A 21,860-nucleotide genomic window follows, 5' to 3' on the forward strand; every position below is an offset into this window, starting at 1 on the left:
ATTTATTCATTCAACAAATATTTATGGATAGGTTGATCATATAATTCACTGTACAAATCATGACCCTGCCCTTTTTTTCTGAAAAGAAATAAAATGGAAAATAGGAAGAAACAGAAGGATGGCTAATGTATTTAATGAGCGCTTCCTAAGTCTGTTCCAGACACCAGAGATACAGCTGTGACCAAGACAGCCCAAGTCTCGGCTCTCAAGGGACTTTGATTTGGAGTAAAGAGGGACAGGTCATAAACAAGCAGTCAAAAAGTTAACCTTTAAAAGCAGATTTCCTTTGCTTATAGAAATTAGACATATTTATTATAGAAAAAATTAAATTCATAGGCTCTTCTTGTTATTGTTTTCTTCTTTTATATATTAGTATAATGGCAGTTAAGGGAAGTTGACTACTGGTGGTTAAGGAAGTCTAAAACCCAAACTTCCTGGGTTTGAGTCCTGCTTCTTCCAACTGGAATACTAATAAAAAGATTAAATGAGTTAACACATGGAAAAGACTTACAGCAGTGCCCGGCATATAGTAAGAGCTCAATTAGGAATATGTTACTTTTATTATTACCTGACAAGGGCACTACATTAATAAATCCTCTGAGAACCTGGAAATAAGACTGTTTTTACTGCTAACGTGTTGTCTCAAAAGCAAAGGGCAGTTTTCCAGGGCAAAAGGCTGTATTATAACTTTTTGCATAGATTAATATAGCTAAAAAATCAGACGTGCCCTTTGTTAGCCTTGAAAGTGTAAAGAAGGGAGAGGTACGTGGTAAATGTTGGTATTACCTATCCAAACACTCCCAGCAGGGAGGGTGTCTTAGCCTGACAACTTAGCCCAGTGTTCCCCTCTGGGATTTTTTTTTCCCCAATTTTATTGAGAAATAATTGACGTACATCACTATATAAGTTTAAGGTGTACAGCATGATGGTTCGATTTACATACATTGTAAAATGATTACAATATGTTTAGTTAACATACATCATCTCACAGGTGCAATAAAAAGAAAAGAAAAAAAATTTCTCCTTGTGATGAGAGCTCTTAGGATCTACTCTCTTAACAACCTTACTATATAGCAGTGTTAACGGTAGCCTAGTACTTATTTATCTTATAACTGTGAGTCTGTACCTTTTGGTCACTTTCCTCTTAATCATTTGTGTAAGTCCCACAGCAGGCAGAAAAGCACTTTGCACTTTATAGGGACTCAGTAAGTACCCATTAAGTTGCATTAACATAAAGATACATTTCGTGGAGCCAACTACTTGGGTTTCCTGGCTCTTATTAGCAAATTAGAAAATTTCGTTGATTAGTGTGCTTCTCCCTCCTTTACAAATGTATGGGGATCTTGCTCAGATACCCAAGGTATTCTCACATCCGCTTGGATCAGGTAAATCATCCCCCTTCCTTCCCCTCCGCCCCCTACTTCTTTCCTGCAAATGGTCACTATGCAACATGGACTGCAGCGGTGGGGAGAAGCACGCTCTGATCTGCTGAAGGAACTTGGGGTCAGATGACTGTGTGTGCATATGTGTGGGTGCGTGCTCACGTGCTGAGAACATGAGCAGGCAACACTCGTGGGCATCAACATTCTTATCTGTAGTCACCTGTCATGTTGCAGCTGTGGGGGCAGAGGTGTGATCAGGGCCAGCCAGCAATCAGCTAGACAGATGGAGAGGCAGGATTAAGGTCTGAATCTTAGTTTTGAGGGTATAGATATTAGATTGTTCTTATGTAGCCAGAATTCTCCAGCAACTTAGTGACGAATTCACACAACCCAATGCAAGTGTAGGTTACGTATTAGGCTACAAACATAAATGCCAACTTACTGACTTGCCAGGAGAAACCTAACGTCTTCCCATGGGATCACTGTGTCCTTGCTTATAGGTTAGTATTCTGCAGTCTCCTGAGAACTTGGGTTCTTAGGCTCTTGGACTCAGAGGTCCAAGCTGGGTATGGTTGGGACAGTACTAGCCTGCGGACATTAAGGGTTATCCTGAAGGCTAAGTCCAGAGGTAATATGGGCATTGAAAAATCAAGCAGATGGTATAATTATGTAATACATTCAAAAGGACCAGGAAGGGAGGTAGGATCTAGGTGTGGCAATGATACAGCCGTTGAGGACACCAGATCACAGCAAAAGGGTTGAGAGGGAGGGTCAGGGAGCAGACATAGGAGAATCTCAAAGCCAGTGGAACCTTGACCCTTTTTATGGAGAACAAGGCTGGGAGGCGAGGAAGGAGCTCACTCAGGCAATTTTTGAAGCCAAATTTGTTCATTCGTCCAACAGATGTTTGTTGTCTACTCTGTACTGGTCACTATTCTAGTATTGGCAACACATTGGTGAGCAATACAGACAAAGTCTCTGCCTTCATTGGAGCTAGGAGAAGGGGAAAACAATGAAAAATATTTAAATATGTTATAGGACATGTTAGGTGGTAATAACACATAATGAAAAAAATAAGGCAATGGGAAAGACTTGGAGATGCATGTGCAGTGGGGGGAGGGGTTTGCCCTTTTAAATAGAGTGACGAAGTAAGACCTCCATGAGATGAAATTTGAGCTAAGTTTTGAAGAAGCAAATCTTTTGGATTTTTAGAGAAGAAAAGTGCATCAGGCAGAAGGAATAGTAGATGCAAAGTCCTTGAGGCAGGCATGTACTTGATATGCTTGAAGAACAGCAGGGAAGCGTGCCTGGATATGAGATCAGAAAATTGATGGGGCTGGATTGGGTAGGGCCACGGAGGCCATGGCAGGACTTGGGCCTCTACTCTGAGATGGGAGCCGTTGGAGAGCTTTATGCAGAGAAGTGACATAATTTGACTTGTGTTTTAATGAATTACCATTGCAGCTGAGAATAGACTGTAAAGTGGCGGGGGGACAGGCCCAGGGTAGAAGCAAGGAGACCGTTTAGGAGGCTTTTGCAATAATATGATGGGAGATGATGGTGGCTGGGATAGGGTGATGGCAGAGGAGGTGGCAAAGGGTAGACAGATTCTGGAAATGCTTGGAAAGTAGAGCCCAAATAATTTGCTACTGAACTGGATGTGGGATTTGACAGAAAGGGAAAACAGGGATGACTCCAAGACTTTTGGTCTGAGTTAACTGGAAGGCTGGAGTTGCCTTTAACTGGAGTGTGGAAGACCGAAGGTTGGATGTACATGGAGCCAGAGCACGGGGAGCAGTTGTCACAGCTGATGCTGCAGTGTAGCAGCCTGGCGCCATCGTGGTGACTCTCCTAACAGATGCACGGGAATGATGATGTCAACTGACTGGTCAGAGCATCTGTTTCCCTGGATGCACTAGAGAAAACCTGATAAATCCACACCCCCTTTTCCTGTCATTTAAGACTTCATTCTCCTTTAACTGTAACAGATTTACAATTGTTCACTGCTAATTTATGTGGTGGTTTTGCATTACCTTTGGTCAATCCTAGCTTTGATGTTCTGGCACCGTGTGACGTTTCGACTTGGGAGATGTCGTGTCTTTTAAGATAAGGACTAGTTTATTGACATGTACACACTGCTATATTTAAAATGAATAACCAACAAGGACCTTCTGTGTATCACTGGGAACTCTGCTCAATATATATATATTTTTTAAATTTTATTTTTTTAATTATTTTTGGCTGCATTGGGTCTTCTTTGCTACGCACAGGCTTTCTCTAGTTGCAGGGAGCAGGGGCTACTCTGTTGCAGTGTGCGTGGGCTTCTCATTGCAGTGGCTTCTCTTGTTGCGGAGCATGGGCTCTCCGTGTGTGGGCTTCAGTAGTTGTGGCGTGCGGGCTCAGTAGTTGTGGCTCACAGGCTCTAGAGTGCAGGCTCAGTACTTGTGGCGCACGGGCTTAGTTGCTCCGCGGCATGTGGGATCTTCCCAGACCAGGGCTCGAACCCGTGTCCCCTGCATTGGCAGGCGGATTCTTAACCACTGCACCACCAGGGAAGCACTCTGCTCAATATTATGTAACAACCTAAATGGGAAAACGTATAACTGAATCACGTTGCTGTATGCCTGAAACTATCACAACATTGTTAATCAACTATACTCCAATATAAAATTAAAAGTTAAAAAAAAAAAGATAAGGTGTAGTTTAACTTTCAGAAAGTGATCATGCTCTAGTCCCATTATTTCCAAATTCTTGGGGACTACCTACCATTATCGTCTCCCACACCCCTAAATGTTGTCACTCAAATCCAGGAAATCCCTTTTATGTCTCCACTCTGCTACTTCTCAAGGCGATGACTGGGGGGGCAGAGGTCTACTTGCAGTGAAGTTCAGTCAAGGAACGGTCAGGAATGGGGGCAGCCTAACAGGCAGAAAAGGAGATAGATGTGTTCATGTAAGTTCCTCCTTACTTTGGATATTTTGTTACTCCTTAGCATGGTCTCGAAAATGGAGATACAATTCTTCTTCCACTTTAATTTTTTTTGCCAAAATTGGTTTTCTTCAACAGCTCATATATACAAGCCTGACTCCTATTTTCACTCAAAGAGACAGATGGTTGAAACTGACTCTAGCTAAATTAAAAAAAAAAGAAGTCTTGAATTTAAAAAATGCACATGAGTATCAGAAGGGTTTAAGCCTTTAAGGACTAGTTGAGAAATCTGTTCTGAATACTGCCTCATTCCACTGAGTTATCCATTCATGTGCAGAATGCTGTGTGCAGACCAGGCTGGGGACCCTGCAGCCAAGCTTTTCAGATGGGTATTTGCTTTCTAAAAGGAACATAAAGGTTGTGCTGATGAGACAAATGGCAGACATCCAAATCCTAGGGTCAGTCAGCATTTGTGCTGACATGGCCTGCAGGAAATATGCCCTGATCCTGCATTCCCGACAGTATTGATTTTCTGCATTCTTATGGGCATACTAGGGTAGCTGGAAAAGCGGGTTAATCTTTCTAAGTACATCCACCTTGATGTGTTTGTGCCTTGAAGCACGCAGGAATTTATTTGGTATCTTTTTCACTTTCTTCCTCTGGTAGACTCAAATATTACTGAGCTTGCTTTGGTCCTTCTGTGGAAGTGCTTCCTCTCCAGTGCCCTGCAAATGGATTGCAGGTTGCATGTGCACCCAGATATTAATCTCTTGGCCCTCATGATAGTCAGAGCCCGGGTCAGGCTCCTGTGGTAGTGAACAGCTTTCCCTGTTCACCTCAGCGTGCTGTGCAAACATCACCATGATTTGTGGGTGTCATGCCATTGCAAAATATTGGCTGAGAAAAGACAAAGGTAGAGACAAGTTTATAATTGAAAGTTTATTGATTTTACAATTGATGTAGCCCAATATATTTCAATCTCTTTTAACCCCAATTGACAATAAAAAAATACTATGTATATGTCACAATGCATGTTTGTGTGTCCAAAACCAAGTTCCATGAAACAATAGTTGTCCTTACTATGTGCAGTGTGCATTCTAGTAGTTCTAATATGTTAATCACAAACACTGCTCCCTATGACTACTAACGAATTTGATTTTGTAACGTATCAGTGGGTTGCAACCCATGTTTAAAAAGGCTGTGTGTATTACATGCTAGGGATAAATGATCTAGTCTTGTACTTGGTTGAATCCTTGGTAATTCCTTGCTGCCTACAGAGAAGTTCAGACCTCTTTAAAGTATGGCATAGCAGGTCTTTGGCTGTAGGGTGACCAGCTTGTCCAGGTTTGCCTGGGGCTTTCCTGGTTGAAGTGCTGAAAGTCCTGCATCCAGGGAACTCCTTTATCTCTGTGCAGACTGGGACGGTTGGTCACTCAGCCTTTGGGATCTCATCTCTGAGAGATGAGATCCACATCCATCCTCACCTTCCTCCATCTTCTTTTGCGCTGAGTGTCCCATTTATATCCAGTTACTTGTCCCACAGACTGGCCATTCTCTTTCCTATCTCCCTGCTTTTGTCCATGCTTCCCTCTGCCTGGGATGCACCCCTCACCTTCCGCCGTCTGCAGGTCTGGTTTTCCTCTGGGATGGTTTGTTAAGTCACCAACTCTATGGAGCCTTCTTATTGCCTTCTTGTGAGCACAGTAGTGCTACAGACTATGTTGACTTATAAGATCTTTAGTAGTCCTGCGTTTTTCTCAGCTGTCTTATTCTTTATCACCTGTAGAACAAACATGAGAAGGGAAACTGCTGACGTAAAGTGGGTGACAACGGCAGAGAAAGAATACAAGGGAAATAGAATAAACCAGTACAGATGTTAAAGCCAATAATAGCGTGGGGTGACGGAAGATGAGAAAAACATAAAGACGTGGGCATAGGCAGTAGTTAAGAGCCACTGGAGACTTTGGTTTGAATCTTGGCTTTTCACGTGTCAAGTTGTTTGCTTTGGTGGGAGGGTAGAGTGTTACTTAGCAGGTCCCTCTCTATGTGAGTTTCTCCATTCATCATAACTTCAACCAAGATCAGTCGTCCTTAAAATTAGGTAGGCTTAATTACAAATTTGTATTTTGTAGTTAATTTGGGAGGGTATTGAATGAAGTGGTTGAAGATGTAGAGATATCTTAATAACTTATATTTTTAGAAGATTAAAAACAAATTGACTTTGTGAACATATATATTGAGAAAAATCTATTTTGACTTTATTATTTAAGCATTAAAATTTTCCTTCCCTTATTTTTATCAATGTGTCTTTATTTCCTTTAGTGTGATGGTTTAAATTCGTTCTCATTTGTGAGTTGCAAGAACCTCTGGGCAGCTTGAATTTGCCTGTATCCTCTATCAGGATAGAGTACCCTCAATAGGCAGCCCTATTGGCCAGGGCTGTCTTTTTTTTTTTTTAAACAAATATGAATTTTATGAATTTACTACATCCATGAATATTTGAAAAATGATAATATATGTATCTGAAACAAATAGATGTCATTTCATTTTAACAGGTAAAGATATGAGTGCACAGTCTTTAGAGACACCAACATGCGTGGTGATGAAATTCACAGTGACCTTTTAGTATGTAGGACAAGTGATACTCACCTAAAGTAGTGACCTTTACATATAGACTAATGGGTTTTTTTCTATTTATATAACATTTTTTTAACATCTTTATTGGAGTATAATTGCTTTACAATGGTGTGTTAGTTTCTGCTTTATAACAAAGTGAATCGACTGTACATATACATATATCCCCATATCTCCTCCCTCTTGCATCTCCCTCCCACCCTCCCTCTCCCACCCTCCCTCTCCCACCCCTCTAGGTGGTCACAAAGCACCGAGCTGATCTCCCTGTGCTATGCGGCTGCTTCCCACTAGCTAACTATGTTACATTTGGCAGTGTATATAAAAGTCCATGCCACTCTCTCACTTCGTCCCAGCTTACCCGTCCCTCTCCCCGTGTCCTCAAGTCCATTCTCTACGTCTGCATCTTTATTCCTGTCCTGTCCCTAGGTTCATCAGAACCATTTTTTTTTTTTTTTTTAGATTCCATATATATGTGTTAGCATACGGTATTTGTTTTTCTCTTTCTGACTTACTTCACTCTGTATGACAGATTCTAGGTCCATCCACCTCACTACAAATAACTCAATTTTGTTTCTTTTTATGGCTGAGTAATATTCCATTGTATATATGTGCCACATCTTCTTTATCCATTCATCTGTCGATGGACACTTAGGTTGCTTCCATGTCCTGGCTATTGTAAATAGAGCTGCAATGAACATTTTGGTACATGACTCCTTTTGAATTATGGTTTTCTCAGGGTATATGCCCAGTAGTGGGATTGCTGGGTCATATGGTAGTTCTATTTGTAGTTTTTTAAGGAATCTCCATACTGTTCTCCATAGTGGCTGTATCAATTTACATTCCCACCAACAGTGCAAGAGGGCTCCCTTTTCTCCACACCCTCTCCAGCATTTGTTTGTAGATGTTTTGATGATGCCCATTCTAACTGGTGTGAGGTGATACCTCATTGTAGTTTTGATTTGCATTTCTCTAATGATTAGTGGTGTTGAGCATTCTTTCATGTGTTTGTTGGAAATCTGTATATCTTCTTTGGAGAACTGTCTATTTAGGTCTTCTGCAGCCAGGGCTGTCTTGATTTAACTTTGCTGTGCAGAACATCTGGCCCCTTTACAGGGATGGTAGGCAAGGACTCGGAGTCAAAGCTAAAGTTAGTCATGTCTGAAGATTTGCTTGTTATCAGTTATTCGAAAGATCAGCCCCACAGGTTACCCGGGAGTCGTTTATTTTTAGACACGTTCATTTATCATCTTGGCAACTCAGAGGAAACAGCTTCAAGTGCAATGGATGGCTCTGTTCTAAAGCACTGATATTTTTACATCACTTGTAAGGAGAAGGCCCAGCTATCAGCACGATGATTTGTCCTCGAGGCATTTTGGGCTTCTAGAGTGCTGAGTTTTTGGCTGAGATAATGGAGGGTGTCAATTATAAATTGAATGGATTTTGCTAAATAAGCCTTTTAGAGTCAAAAAACAGAGATTAAAAATGTAAGCCAGACAGGAGAACATTATATCAATGGGTATATGATGTACTGATTTAGGAAAAGATGGTACAATAGATGAGGCAATGCTAGGATTGTGGGTTTGATGCACGTGTCCTAATGGATGAAAAAAATCAATTCCCACCCCCACGCCCATGGAAATAAAGATTTGTTGCAGAATAAGGAAGAACTTTTCTGAGTTGGATCATTGAAAACCTTAGTGCACTCACCCAACGTACTGATGATTAGAAAAATCCCAATAGTGAAATTGTGGAAAATTTCACACTTCTGTCTAATGGTAATTTAGCAGTTCAAGGGATATTCTTGAGCACTTACTGCTGGGCACTGGAAGTACAGAGATAAATTAGATGTGGCCCCTCCTTTAGAGGAGCTGTTGGTGTAACAGGAGGAGAGCATCGTATGAACAGAACAGGGGCATGCATAGGTGGAACATGTGGTTCATGTCTCAGCAGGCCAGCCTCAGGTGCTCTAGGGTCGCCAGGGAGAGTGCTCGGCCCAGTCTTGAGACCGTAGGAGGTCTTTCTGGAGGGGATGTGATTGAGCCGAGAGAGAAAGATGAATAGGCATCATCATGTAATGAATGGTGAGAAGAGCATTTCTGGAATTTGCAAAGGTACAAAGGAAGGAAACAGCTTGGTACCTGCCAGTAAAATGTGAAATAGGGAGAGGAGGCCTCTGTGGATCGAGAGGTGGGCAATAAGAGCATCTTAAGGGCTGTGATGGGGAGCTGGGACACATTTTGCAGCTAAAAGGGAGTCATGGACATGTTTTAGGCAAGGGAGTGCACTCGTCAGATTTGAATGACAGAAAGCTCATTCTGACTCCCTGTGGAGGATGGGGAGGGTCATCGGGGAGCAAGGTTTGCCCGGAGACAGGGTTGCCGTTGTCAGATGAGTGATGTGAAGCCTGGCATTGGGCTGTGTGGATTGGCATGGATAGGTGAGGGCAGGCTTGGAAATACTAGGTGTAAAATTGGGAGGACTGGTGAAAATTGGCTGGGGGCGGGGTATGGTGAGTTCAAGGATTTCAGGGCTGATCGAGGGAAAAACAGGATCACGAGGTGGCATTGTGGCACAACATGGGCAGCACTTGGATGGGACTGCATGAGAGGGGATTGTCCCTGATAGAAGGACACCCTCCAAGGACAGCAGCATGGGGCCACCACCCACAAAGGGAAGAGGGAATCAGAGGGAGGCCATGTGTTTTGGTGGTGCTGCTTGGAGCAAGCGGGGGAGCCTGTGGATCAGAGAGCGCCGAAGGGCTGCTAAAGGTCTCTCATAGCCACAGCATTGTCCTATCTATGACTGGCAGATAGCGGGTGCAACTTTGCAGGGTATGCAAAGCAGAAGATCTCTAAGTGGCTAAAAATGTGCCTGTTTGAGCTATATTTAAAGCGATTGGACGTGTAAGAATTTGTGATTAATGCTGGTGGGTGCTCAAATCTAGTGGTCCTAGCCTGATAAGAAGTAAACAACATAGGGGCCAGTACACAGGGGCCATCTTTAACCCATTTATATAGCTGCAAGTGTTTATTGAAAGTCTACTGTGAGCTCAGTTGCAGGCTGAGGAGCCACTGTGCAAGTGCCGAAGGAAGCTCACATCAGGTCTGTGGAGAAGCTGCCACTTTGCACGTGCTCCCTGAGAGTGCTCGTTTTTGTTTGCTTTGAAGTGCTTTCGAACCCCTAGGAGCACAGATACATAACCTCATATAAAGTGTAGTAGTGGTGGTAGCCTTCTTTGTTTGGCTTCTTTACTGGTACCTGGCCTAGGCAGATGATACATCTTTCCCATCTATTTTAACCTGAGGTTAGGGGTTTTACAGGATCCTTTGTGTAAGGCCTCATCACTTTTTTCTTCACTCTAGTTTTCCTTGTGATATTGTCCAGAAGGCTCCCATCTCCTTTCTTCTGATTCTATTTTCCAGTCCCTTTTCTTCCCTGATTCTTTGGGACCCAGTGCCAAAATATTGCTCTTCCAGTATCCTAACTGTTCCATCTTTAGTTTTATATTCTTTCAAGGATGGTCCTTGAAATGCTCATTTCCTAAGGACTCTTGATATCATCTGAGTGTTTCCCAAGGGAAGATGCTCTAAGAAATGAATGAATGAATCTCTTAATTGAGGAACAATTCCTTTTCCAAAGAGAAGCACGTTGAGTCTTCAAATGGATGGAATGCACTGTAGGGGTCAGAAATGACTCAAAATTTTCCAGAACTTTTGGCAAAGCTGACACTGGGTTTTGAGTCCTTTAAAATTTCAGAGCTCTCGTCTCTGTTCTGTTAACTAGATGAGAGGGCAGATACCCTATGGATTGATTTTTCTCTAGCATAATGGGCCTCTGTGCTGAGTGCTGGAGAGGCTCTCCTGTTTAATGCGCTGCAGTTGCCCGTGCTCAAGTTACAGCTGAGGCAGTACAATTTGGGTAGCTTAGCATCTTGAAGTGATGAAAGTAGGGCTAGAGACACTATGCAAACACAATCTTAAATATAGCTCACAAACCCAAGAAGAGAGATACTAACAGCTTACTGTGGAAATATTGCCTGATTTCCTAGTCAAGAACCAACCCAATATGAATAAAATTAAGAGGAGCCTCGAAAACTCAACATAAATATTTAACTATATGTATATACGAAGATTTTTTTCCCTCCAAACCTGTTCTCTGTTAACATAAATAGATCCTTCCTATGTAGATGAAACTCTTGTGGTGCTTGGGACTATCCAGTATTGGCTTAGAGGTGTGGCTGGGAATTTCAGAGGCAAAGTCTTTTCTCCTGTCAGCTCTCCCATGCAATTTACATTTGCTGCCACCAGGTGGTGATAGAGAGTGATTGAAAGTAGACTGATCAGGATCCACCTTAAGTGCCTTTTGTTTAAGAAGAGCTTTCTTGTGACTAAAGGGAGTGAAATCTTGAATAAGTAAACCCTGAAAAGGAAGCATTGTTTAATGAAAAATATTCAAGAAATAAAGGGTTTTGGTGTTTCCATTTCTGACTTGACCACTTAATAGTTGTACACTTTAGATAAATGCAGCTCAGTTTCCCTGTTTATGGGTAAAATACTGGTACTGGATTATGTAATCTTTAAAGTTTCTTATCTTGAAACAAACATGTGTAATTGTAATTGTGAAAGCAGCAAAATTAAAAGAATAAAAACTTTTCATATAACAGAGAAGCCTTCACTTTATTAACAACCATCTTAGTTCACTTACTTCGCAAGGCGAAGAAGACCCATTAATTGTGTGTGTGTGTGTGTGTGTGTGTGTGTGTTATGGGGGGAGGAGAATGGGGAGTGAGAGAAGGCTTCTTAGTTTGTCTTCCTTACCTTACCTGGTGTAGGCAAGTGAGGAATAAGAAATCCTTCACACAAAGTTCTATGGAACCTTTTCTTCAAGGCCTTATCTCCCTAAATCCAGTCTTTCTAATGATGTATCCAGACGTCTTAGATCTTCCTGGTATTTTTAAATCATTATAAATATATTTCTAAATCATTGTAGTTTCTTGACTCTAATCTGAATTTTCTATGCTCAGTGATTTTATTCCTGTTATCTTTTACTTTTTCTTTTCTGCAAAAGAAAGAGCTCTAACCCCCTCTGTTTAGGTTGCCAATATAAACTCTTAGCAAAATTTTGTTAAGTAAATGTCTCTATAGACTTTAGAATCAACTCTATCTTATCAGAAGTAGATTAAGACAAAGTGTGGTTTGAGGATCCCTGTGAATCCCAAGATGTGTTCAGGGGTCCGTAAAGGTCAAAATTATTGTCATAATAATGCTAAAATGTTTTTTGTCTTTTCCACTGTATTGACATTTGCAAGGACTGTGTGAAAGTGATGGTAGGTCAAACTGCTAGTACTTTAGCATGAATTGAGACAGGGCACCAAACTCCTAGTAGTGGTGTTGGACCTCACTGCCACACACTTGCAGCTAAAAAGACAAATAGTTTCACTGAAGAGTATCCTTCATGAAGCGGAAAAAAATACTAGTTACATTAAATCTCTAACCTTGAGCACACATCTTTTCTGTGTGACAAATGGGGGCATATAAGGCACTGCTGCTGCTTACCAAAGTCCAGTGGTTGTCTAAAGAAAAGCAATTGTGCAGTGTTTGAGTTGTGAGCTAAATTAGCTGCCTTTTTTCAAGAAACACTATTTTTTACTTGAAACTACAATTCATAGACAAACCATGGTTATTTAGGCTTGGTTATTTGGCAGAAATTTTCTCAAAAATCAATGATGTGAGCTTGCCACTTCAAGAACACAATTGACAATATTTGTTGCTAATGATAAAATTTGAGCTTCAAGCAAAAATTAGAGTTTTGGGAAACTTATATCTGCCACCATGAGCTGTACAGCTTTACCATACCTAAAGACCCTTCTGAAGAGTTTGGTAATGATAGTACCAAATGTGATTTTTGGATGTTGTACAATGGAATGTGTCAATATTTGAGAAGTCTGCATAATTTTCTAAATAACCAATGCATAATGTTATAAAATCATACATGAATAAAAGATTCATTCAAAGTTTAAAACAGACCAATGGATTTTAATGTAACAAAGTACAAAAAAGTTCATTGACTGGTGTGGTTTCATGTTCAGATTGCAACTGAACTTTTGGAAACTGCCATTTGTTGATTTTTGGTGTAATATCAAAGAATATCCACAGTTACTTTGAGAGGCTATTCAGATACTCATTGTTTTTCAGAATACACATTCATGTGAGACCAGATTTTCTTTACAACTAAAATAGCACATCACAGCAGATTGAATGCACAAACACCTGTAAAAATCCAGTTGACTTCTTTTAAGCTAGATACTAAAAAGAGAAGTGAAAATATAAAAGAAATACCCTCTTCTTATGATTTTTTTTGGTCTTGGAAAGTGTGCCTATTTTTTCATAAAAGTTTTATGTTAAGTAAAAGGTTAGTGTTGTTATTATAGAATTATTAGGTATTTAAAGTTTTATCAGTTTTAATTTTTAACATGGTTGATGTTAATAGATGTAACCCACATAAACAAAAGCTCTTTGAGGTCACTAATAATTTTTAAGAGTCCCAAGGGATGCTGAGACCAAACGTTTGAGAACTCATCTACAATATGAGTAGATGAGACCTGGGCACCCCCCATGAGATGGATTTTATCAAAATGTTTGTTTTCCCAGTATACTGATGGCTGTACAAATTTAGCATATAACCCTCCCACATCTTTCACCAGCCAACTCCTTCTGAGATTTCTCTCACCCTCTTTTTATTGACAGTGTGATATAGCTGTAAAAATGGTTGTGGTCCCATTCATCCCTTGGCCTCCCATCCAAGTGGAAGGAGGCAGCTATATTGTATAAGAAGCCAGGCAGGTGGAAGGAGGTTGTGAAAGATCAAATTTCTTACATGTACCTAGTGGCAGATGAAAAGTTCAATAGCTGATAGTGAAGAGCTGACGGGAACAACTGTTTTTAGGCAGGAAAAGAGAACTTGTTTCTAGGTAGTTTTTTCAATGCGTCTGGAAACAGCTGGGCAATGACTTAAACCTCCTAGGATTCTGACTTTAAGCTTAAAAATACATTTGCATATGCTAGCATTAGAAATGGAATCTCAAACTGCTGCCAACTTAGACAACTGAAAGGAAATAGAGATCTAGACGGTTGAAAAGCTAAGCCTCAGGAGGTTCTGTTGCTTGGCAGCTGTGTAAACAGAGCTAAACCCTTTGCTTCTCCTCTGTTAGATGCTTGGTTCTAAACAGGATCAAACCATCCCATGACCATATGTGCAGAAATGGAAATGAAGGTGATGGGTCTCATTGTTGGGTTCAAGAAAAGTCGAGCATTTTCCTTTCTTTATGGATGTGTGTGGAGTAAGAAATGTGAAGGAGATACAGGGTGAATTGAGAAGAAAAGGGCAGGTGTGAGATGACTTCTGTTTTTACCTTCCTGAGTGTCCATGTTGTTCTCTCGTGTTTTCCTCCTTCCTTCCTTCCTCTCTACGTTCTTTCCTCTTTGAGACTTAGGACCGTGAGATGTTTTTATGATGGAACAGCAGGAGTGACCCTCCCTGTAACTAACTTCTTAACTAGAGAAGAAACCATTTCTCCATGTGCCTCTCCATCCTCTGGGGGAAGTGGGTAAGATAGGGGAGGATGCCTGCCTGGGACAGCTTGATACGGAATCCCTATGTTCAATGGAAAAATGGAGAAGAATTTTACTACTATTAAATGACTACATTTAATTGTTTAAAAATATTTTTTTCTTCGAGTCACATCTCTTTAACCACGTGCATTCCATTTTATAACCCATTTAGATTGAGACGCATGCTATACCTTTAATGTATTTCTCACTGTAACTTTTTAATATTTAATTTATTTTTATTGTACGATTGACATAAAACATTATATTAGTTTCAGGTGTACAACATAATCATTTGATATTTGTACATATTGTGAAATGATCACAATAAGTCTAGTTTAACATCTGTCACCATACATATAATTTTTTTTCTTGGGTTGAGAACTTTTAAGATATACTCTCTTAACAACTTTCAAATATGCAGTAGAGCGTTATTAACTATAGTCACAATGCTGTATGTTACATCCCCATGATTTATTTGTTTTCTCACTGGAAGTTTGTACCTTCGCCCATTTCACTCATTCCCTCACCCCCAGCTCTGAGAACCATCAATATGTTCTCTGTGTCTATGAGCTTGATTTGTTTTGTTTGTTTCTTGTTAAAGTTTTTTTAAGGTTTAGATCCTTTGCAGTGAATTTTGAGTGATGGTTTTGGATATTGAATTAGGGTGGAGTTGGGGGAAAGAGTTTGCTGGGTAAAAAAATAGTAATACTAATAATAATGGTAGAAAAAGAGGAGGAGGCAGAAGGGAAGAGGGGCAGAAAGAGAAGGAGGAAGAGGACAAACAACTTTTCTTAGGTGTTTAATATTTGCCAGGCACAGTATTAAGCTCTTGACTTATATTGATTCATTTACTCGGATGATAACAATGGCAGTTTACTGAACTCAAAGATGGGCTGAAACAAAAGATGTGAGAACTGAAGCACTTGCGAGGATGGATGGAGATGAGTCATAGTGAACAAGGGGATATAAGGTGAAGCAGGGGAAAAGAGGGAAATCAGAAGTAGGGAGTTTAAATTTGAAAAAAGTTACAGTTGGGAATTAGGGTATGGAGTCCATACCCTAATTGAGATTAGTAGCTGTTGAGATTTCTGTTGTCAGGTAGGGGTAATTTGCAGGATGAGAAAAGAAAAAAAAAGAGGTGACATTGGATTGTACTCAGTGATAGCTGGAGAACTTGCAGGAGGGCGAGAGCTGAGATGCAGACGTGGGAGGGAATAGGAGCATGAATCGGGCAAGTGCAGGTAGGTTGTGAGAGAATGTGGGCAAAAGGAATGTCACCCTGGAAAGCAAATTCAGAACATGGGACTCTGCTAGGAGGAGAGCTGGGCAGGCATCATAAACAGTGCATCAACTGACCCCGGCATGGATGGAGCTGGGGCGAGACAGCTGTAAGTGTTCCTAAGCCAGGTTAGAGTTGAGCTGTAGTTGGCTGGTGGCTGGGAGAGTAGGTGGATGATCAGACAGGGAGGCGATATACACCTAGAGGTGGGTTTGATTTATCTACTTGACCCCTTGCTATTTGTAAATGAAAGAGACCAGCTTTTTATGTGTGTGCAGCAAGTGAGCAATAATTAACAGCAGGTAGCTTTGACTCTTACTTTCTTAAACTGCGAGCACCAAAATTGCCTTTGCAGTGACCTACGTTAGCCCCAGGAAGCTCTATAACTCATGTCCTCCATTCTTTGTTCCTCGATTTGCTTTGTTCAATGTGCAGGGAGATTTAGTGGGTCAGACTGGCAAGCCCCCCCCGGGAAAGCCTGTGGAGTTCAGTGCTGACACTGCGTTTAGTGCCACTATTTAAGCCATTTCACTGTGTGTAAAGGCCCATTCATTTACTCCAATGTGTACTTTCCAAACCCTTTACAAGGTGTTCTCTTGAGATTTCTTATTCTCCCAGGTGTTGATGCAAAGTGTCTAGTTTGGAACAGATCCAAAAATCAGTAAGTGGAAGGTACTCTCTATAGCTGTCTTAATGTTGTGCTTCTACTGCCTTTAAAAAGTGAAGTGTTATTTGAAAGTCACTATATAACATAATTTTTTTTTAAGTTCCCTTGGTGTTATTGTTGTTTATTTTTAAAATACTGGCTCTATGGCTGGTAACACCAACTTAAATGACCAACATTGTCAGACAAATTTATCAGTTTTAAGAAGACCTTTGCCCTTTGCAAAAATGTACTGAGAATACACCTTACTTCCCACTGTTGAATGAAGTCCTTCGCAAGAAAATCACAACAAATACAGGATGTTCTATTACATGGTTTGCCCTTTAACAACCATAATATGTAACTGAAGTCATGCCAGATACTTTTGATGGACTGGGAAAGGGAGATGAAAGGGAATGTGGAGGAGAGGGAAACTTCTTAGAGAATTCTAAAGTTTTTCTAAGAAGTTTCCACTGGCTGCTTTCAACATAGGATGACACAGCTATTGTTTAACAGTAATTTTCCTGATCAGACATTTCATTTTTGACAGCAGAAAAATATTGAAAACATAGATAAGATTGGCCCCCATTGGGGAAGAGTATATGTAACTTCTCAGATGCCTTCTGGAATTAGGTTCTAGTTTTCTCCTGTCAGGTTTTTTGGTGTTGAAAATTACTGGCTAACAGTGTTTTAGTGGTAAATGTTACTTTTATCAGTTCTATGGCTTCTCTTGGGGAAAAAATCAGATCTAACTGCTTGGGTCCGTGTTCTTCCATGGCAGCCATCAAATTGGAACCGGATAGAGCTGCTTCCTGCAGGCAGAATGTTTCCTCTCTGGCTGGCCTCAGTCACTGCTTTGTTTCCTCAGGTATCTACTTGGCACCTGTAGGACAATGAATTTGTGACTCAGGTTTAAATGGGCCTTGGCAGGAGAGTTCATGCTCCATTCCACAGCCCCAGTCCCCATCCAGCTTCTCAACCCACCTGCAGTGTTGTATCTCTGCGTCCTTTATGCTCAGAAGTCCTGTTGACACTTAAATTATGACACACTGAAAGTTTTTTCATCACTTCCTTATTTACCTTCTCTTCCCAGTTTCACTGACATCCTCTTGACAGTCTCAAAGTTGAATTGTTACTGAATCTTTCTCATTTGCTTCCACATCTATAGGCTACCAAGAGTCACGTCTTCCTTCTTGGCTGGGCTCTCTTCAGTCCACATTCCCAGCACATTCTGTCTCTACATTCACCTACCATCCTGGTGCAGGTGCAATCGACCCAGATAGATGTTGGCACCAGCCTCCCCGCAGCTTGCGTATTTCTAGTTTCTGCTCCTATCTGTTTCCCAGGCAGGGACAAGAATAGGCTTAAGCAAATTTATATTCTGTGTTTGTTTTGTCACTTTCTCTTTCAAAGAGCTGCTGATTTCCCAACCCTCTTTCCACCCAGTGGAACTCACTTTTCTGTATTTTCAAGTCTTTGCCACTTGCCTCCACAGGTCCATTCTTACCAACTAAAGTTTGTATTTCTTGACTTGGATTCATCTGCGTCTCTTGTACACAGCCTGCTGGTTCTCTCTTCTGCAGACCTTTGTGTGTCTCTATCTCCCTTTCCTGTGCTAGTTCCTGACCTCCTTCCATATCCAGTTCAAATTCCACTTCTTCCTTAAAGCTCACCCTTGCCCACTCCACCAGATCTTGATTATTCTCTTGTTCTGCATCCCCTCTGAACTTGTACATTGGCGATCAGTGGAGTGTAGTGGTTCAGAGCACGGACATGCTTGAATTGACGTGCTTCCATGTATGGACTATGCAATCCTAGGTCTTGCTGAGTCTCCTTTATCTGAATTGTGAAAAAGGCATTCATAATAATATTGGTCTCCTCGGATTGTTGTAATTAAATGTGATAATAAATGTAAAGTATCTGGCACTCAGTAAGCTGATCTCTCAAGGAGCATTTCCAGCCACACCACATGCTCACAGAGTTGAGTTATGTACTCCTTGAAGGAAAGAATCTGGCTCTGCTCATCTTTGTACTCGATACCTTAGAGAATGCCTAGCACAGATTAAACATTCAACACGTATTTGTTGAAAAATGAAGAGCGTGATCATGAATAGCAGCGATTGATTATCATGAGCATTATTGCTATTATTTCACAAATCTTTGTGATCACATCATGAGCAAGAATGTGTATGGTAGGACAGTAGGAACACAGTACACTTCCCAACTGTGTGTATTCATCTTAAAGTGTCTTAGGGTGACTGCAGGTTCTTGATTACCTTGTAAAGACAGTGACAGTAAGTTTGAGGATTTTTCATTGCTTTGTATGCTTTTTTTTGCCTTCCCTCGTTTTGTCATCTACTCAGGGGCACATTATATATTCATCATAGTTGCATACAAGTAATATGCAAATGAATACTCGTGACATTTATGGTTAGTTTTTTGTTTTTTTTTTTTACTTTATTTTAGGAATTTGGGTCAGAGAGGAGTTCTTCATGTCTCAGTGTCTCCATTTTCTTAGTTTCCAGTTGGCAGCAGAAAAGAGGCAAATAGAATCATGGTGATTGGTGAGAATCTTCTCCAAACTCATTTTATTTGAAATTTCTGGCACCATCACCACTAGGATCATCATCACCATTAACATTAAAAATCTTGTTCAGATAAATGGTCCCAAGAACTTGCCATGGTGTTGTCTCCTCATTCATGTGTTCACAAATATCTTTTGCTTTGAAAAGGGGAAGTGCCAGGATAAGCAATATTGCATTCAGTATGCAAATGAAAGTTTTATAGAAATAGGTTTGTACTGGAGATGAAATTAATTGTGACAGTTCAGGAAGAGTTTTACAGGAAAAGAAGATTAACATGTTAGGTCTTCAGTGGCTGTCTTCCCTGATGCATATAATATTAGGCAAAATGAAATCTCCATGTGCCCAGTCTCAGTGGAGGAATGTTTGTTGAGCCCATAGAAATTTGAGCAGGGCATGTGTCTAAGAGTTTATGACAGCCTATTTTCTTTTCTCAGTGTGGGGATGAATTGGTCCATTGTCGTCTAAATTGGAAGTCATGGTGATGGTTCTTTTTTGATTCTCTTATTAACTTTTTGTTTAGTTGTTAAGAAACTTGTACAGAAAATGTGTTACTTATTCTGAAGTAAGTTGCTATTATTCTTCAGACCAGAATAGACTATAACACTGTATTTTTTCAAATATTTATGTATACATGAAAAGGGAAGATTTTATATAGAGGGAGACCAGATCTGACTTATTTGATTCATCAACAGAGGCTAAGGTATACAATCTGTTATTGCCAGAAAGTTCTATTTTCAAGCTTGATTTCCTTTTGAATGATTTTTGCGATGATAATAGAGAGAAGTTGTTTGTGTATATTCACTTTTTTTCCTCTTTTGCTCCAAGGAAACCAACATGTCTGACAAAAGCGACTTAAAAGCTGAGCTAGAGCGCAAAAAACAGCGCTTAGCACAGATAAGAGAAGAGAAGAAACGGAAGGAAGAGGAGAGGAAAAAGAAAGAGGTAAGTACTGGGTGCTGGGGTGTTGGGGGGTAGGGGGAAAGGAGAATCACTTGATTCCGAGAGGCTGGTCAAACGGATAAAGAGGACCCTGTAAAAGAATGCTTTTACAATACCTGAATAACATGAGTGATGTCTACATACTCAAGAGTAGTAAAGTCATTGACATCTGCCATGTAGTGGCCAGGCACCACATAAATGGTAGATAGCATTTGGTCCAGAGGTCCCGAACCCCTGGTTTACCCCAGACTTGAATAGAACCCTGAAAGTGGCCTGTGATATCGCTATTGTTAGAAATTTCCTTAACCTTTCTGTGTCTCAGTTCCCTGTGCTTAACATGGGAATAGCAGTGTGTTTATTTTGTCTGATCATGAGGATTAAAAAAGTTAATCTTATAAAGCACTTAGCAATACCTAGGATATAGTTACTACTTAATAAGTGTTAATGTCAAGGGAAGGTTTTAAAAAAACTACTGGCCAGAACATTTTAGGAGAAAAATAGACAATGATGCCAGTGGATTACCATGGTTTCTTTTCTTTTTTTTTTAAAGTTAAAAGTATTTTCCATCAATTTATTTATTTTTATTAAAAAATTTTTTTATTGGAGTACAGTTGTTTTACAATGTTGTGTTAGTTTCTATTGTACAGCAAAGTGGAGTTCCCTGTGCTATGAAGCAGGTTATTAGTTATCTATTTTATATGTATTACTGTATATATGTCAATCCCAGTCTCCCAATTCATCCCACTACCATGATTTCTTAAATGTATATTTTTTTCAGGGTAAATAAGAATCCTAGGTCCGGTAAAGGGAAAGCTGCATTTTTCTCCTTTGGTAAGGGGGTGGATAGTATAGTAGACCCCGCTATGTGAGATGTTAAATCTAGAAGAGATTTTAGAGCCCTTCCATTAAGGCCCTTCTTTATGCCAACAAAGCAGCAGAAACCCAGAGGTGAAATGTAGCTTTTCTGCCTGCTAGACCCGAATCCAGGACCCTTGATTCCCAGTTCAGTGCCTTGCTGCCATATCATGTTTTTTTCTACTGTCAGAATCCAACAGATAGTTTATTTTTAATTCTCCAGTTGGTTGTGGTGGTGTAGAAATAGCCCACATCTTGTACAAAAACCAGATGCCACAGATATTTTTGAGTAGTTTTCTAAGAAGGAAACTACATACAGAGTGATATGCTTGTGTGTATACAAACCAGAGCTGCTTCCCTACTCAGAGTTTTTCTCTTTTTTTTTTGCGGTACACGGGCCTCTCACTGTTGTGGCCTCTCCCGCTGCGGAGCACAGGCTCTGGACGCGCAGGCCCAGCGGCCATGGCTCACGGGCCCAGCCGCTCTGCTGCATGTGGGATCTTCCCGGACCGGGGCACGAACCCGTGTCCCCTGCATCGGCAGGCGGACTCTCAACCACTGCGCCACGAGGGAAGCCCCAGTGTTTTTCTTTAAGCGAAAAGAAGAATGTGTTTTGATGCCTTACAAGCTAAGTGCTATTTCACACTATAAGGCTGGGAGAACAAGGTAAAAAGGTTTCTAACAATTATTTTCCAACAAAGTAAAACATAATTGAAGTTGTTCTCTAGCCTTCTGGTATCTTGCTTCTCTTGGTACCATTACACTTTGATTGATGTCATAGTTTATTTGTCCTTGACAGCGAGCGTAATGTTTTTCCTTCACAGATCTTTGCTGTTACATATGCAGTCTTGAGTGAAGTAGAGGTGAGAATTGACAAGGAATGGCTATTCATTTCCATGCAAAGCCAAAAAAAGCATTAAGTTATTATGCTCCCTTTCCTTCAGATGTCAACACTTACTGTAGTTTTAAAGCACCTGTTATCCTTTACTAATAACCGGTTTCCTT

General features: G+C 40.6%; 1 protein-coding gene across 2 annotated transcripts in view; it reads left to right on the forward strand.

Annotated features, from left to right (window-relative positions):
- The window catches only part of LOC149748416 (cytoplasmic dynein 1 intermediate chain 1-like), a 97,592-nt gene that overhangs the window by 20,666 nt on the left and 55,066 nt on the right, over window positions 1–21,860 (forward strand). For both annotated transcript variants that reach the window (XM_089917653.1, XM_089917654.1), the window contains exon 2: window positions 19,887–20,003. In XM_089917653.1, the coding sequence (XP_089773779.1) occupies window positions 19,896–20,003 (108 nt within the window). In that variant the 5' untranslated portion in view covers window positions 19,887–19,895. The remainder of the gene's footprint in view (window positions 1–19,886; window positions 20,004–21,860) is intronic.

Source organism: Delphinapterus leucas, chromosome 9, assembly GCF_059928025.1.
Source record: "Delphinapterus leucas isolate spDelLeu-1000000601 "Yukka" chromosome 9, BTC_Dleu_Yukka2, whole genome shotgun sequence".
In the NCBI taxonomy this organism is placed as follows: domain Eukaryota; kingdom Metazoa; phylum Chordata; class Mammalia; order Artiodactyla; family Monodontidae; genus Delphinapterus; species Delphinapterus leucas.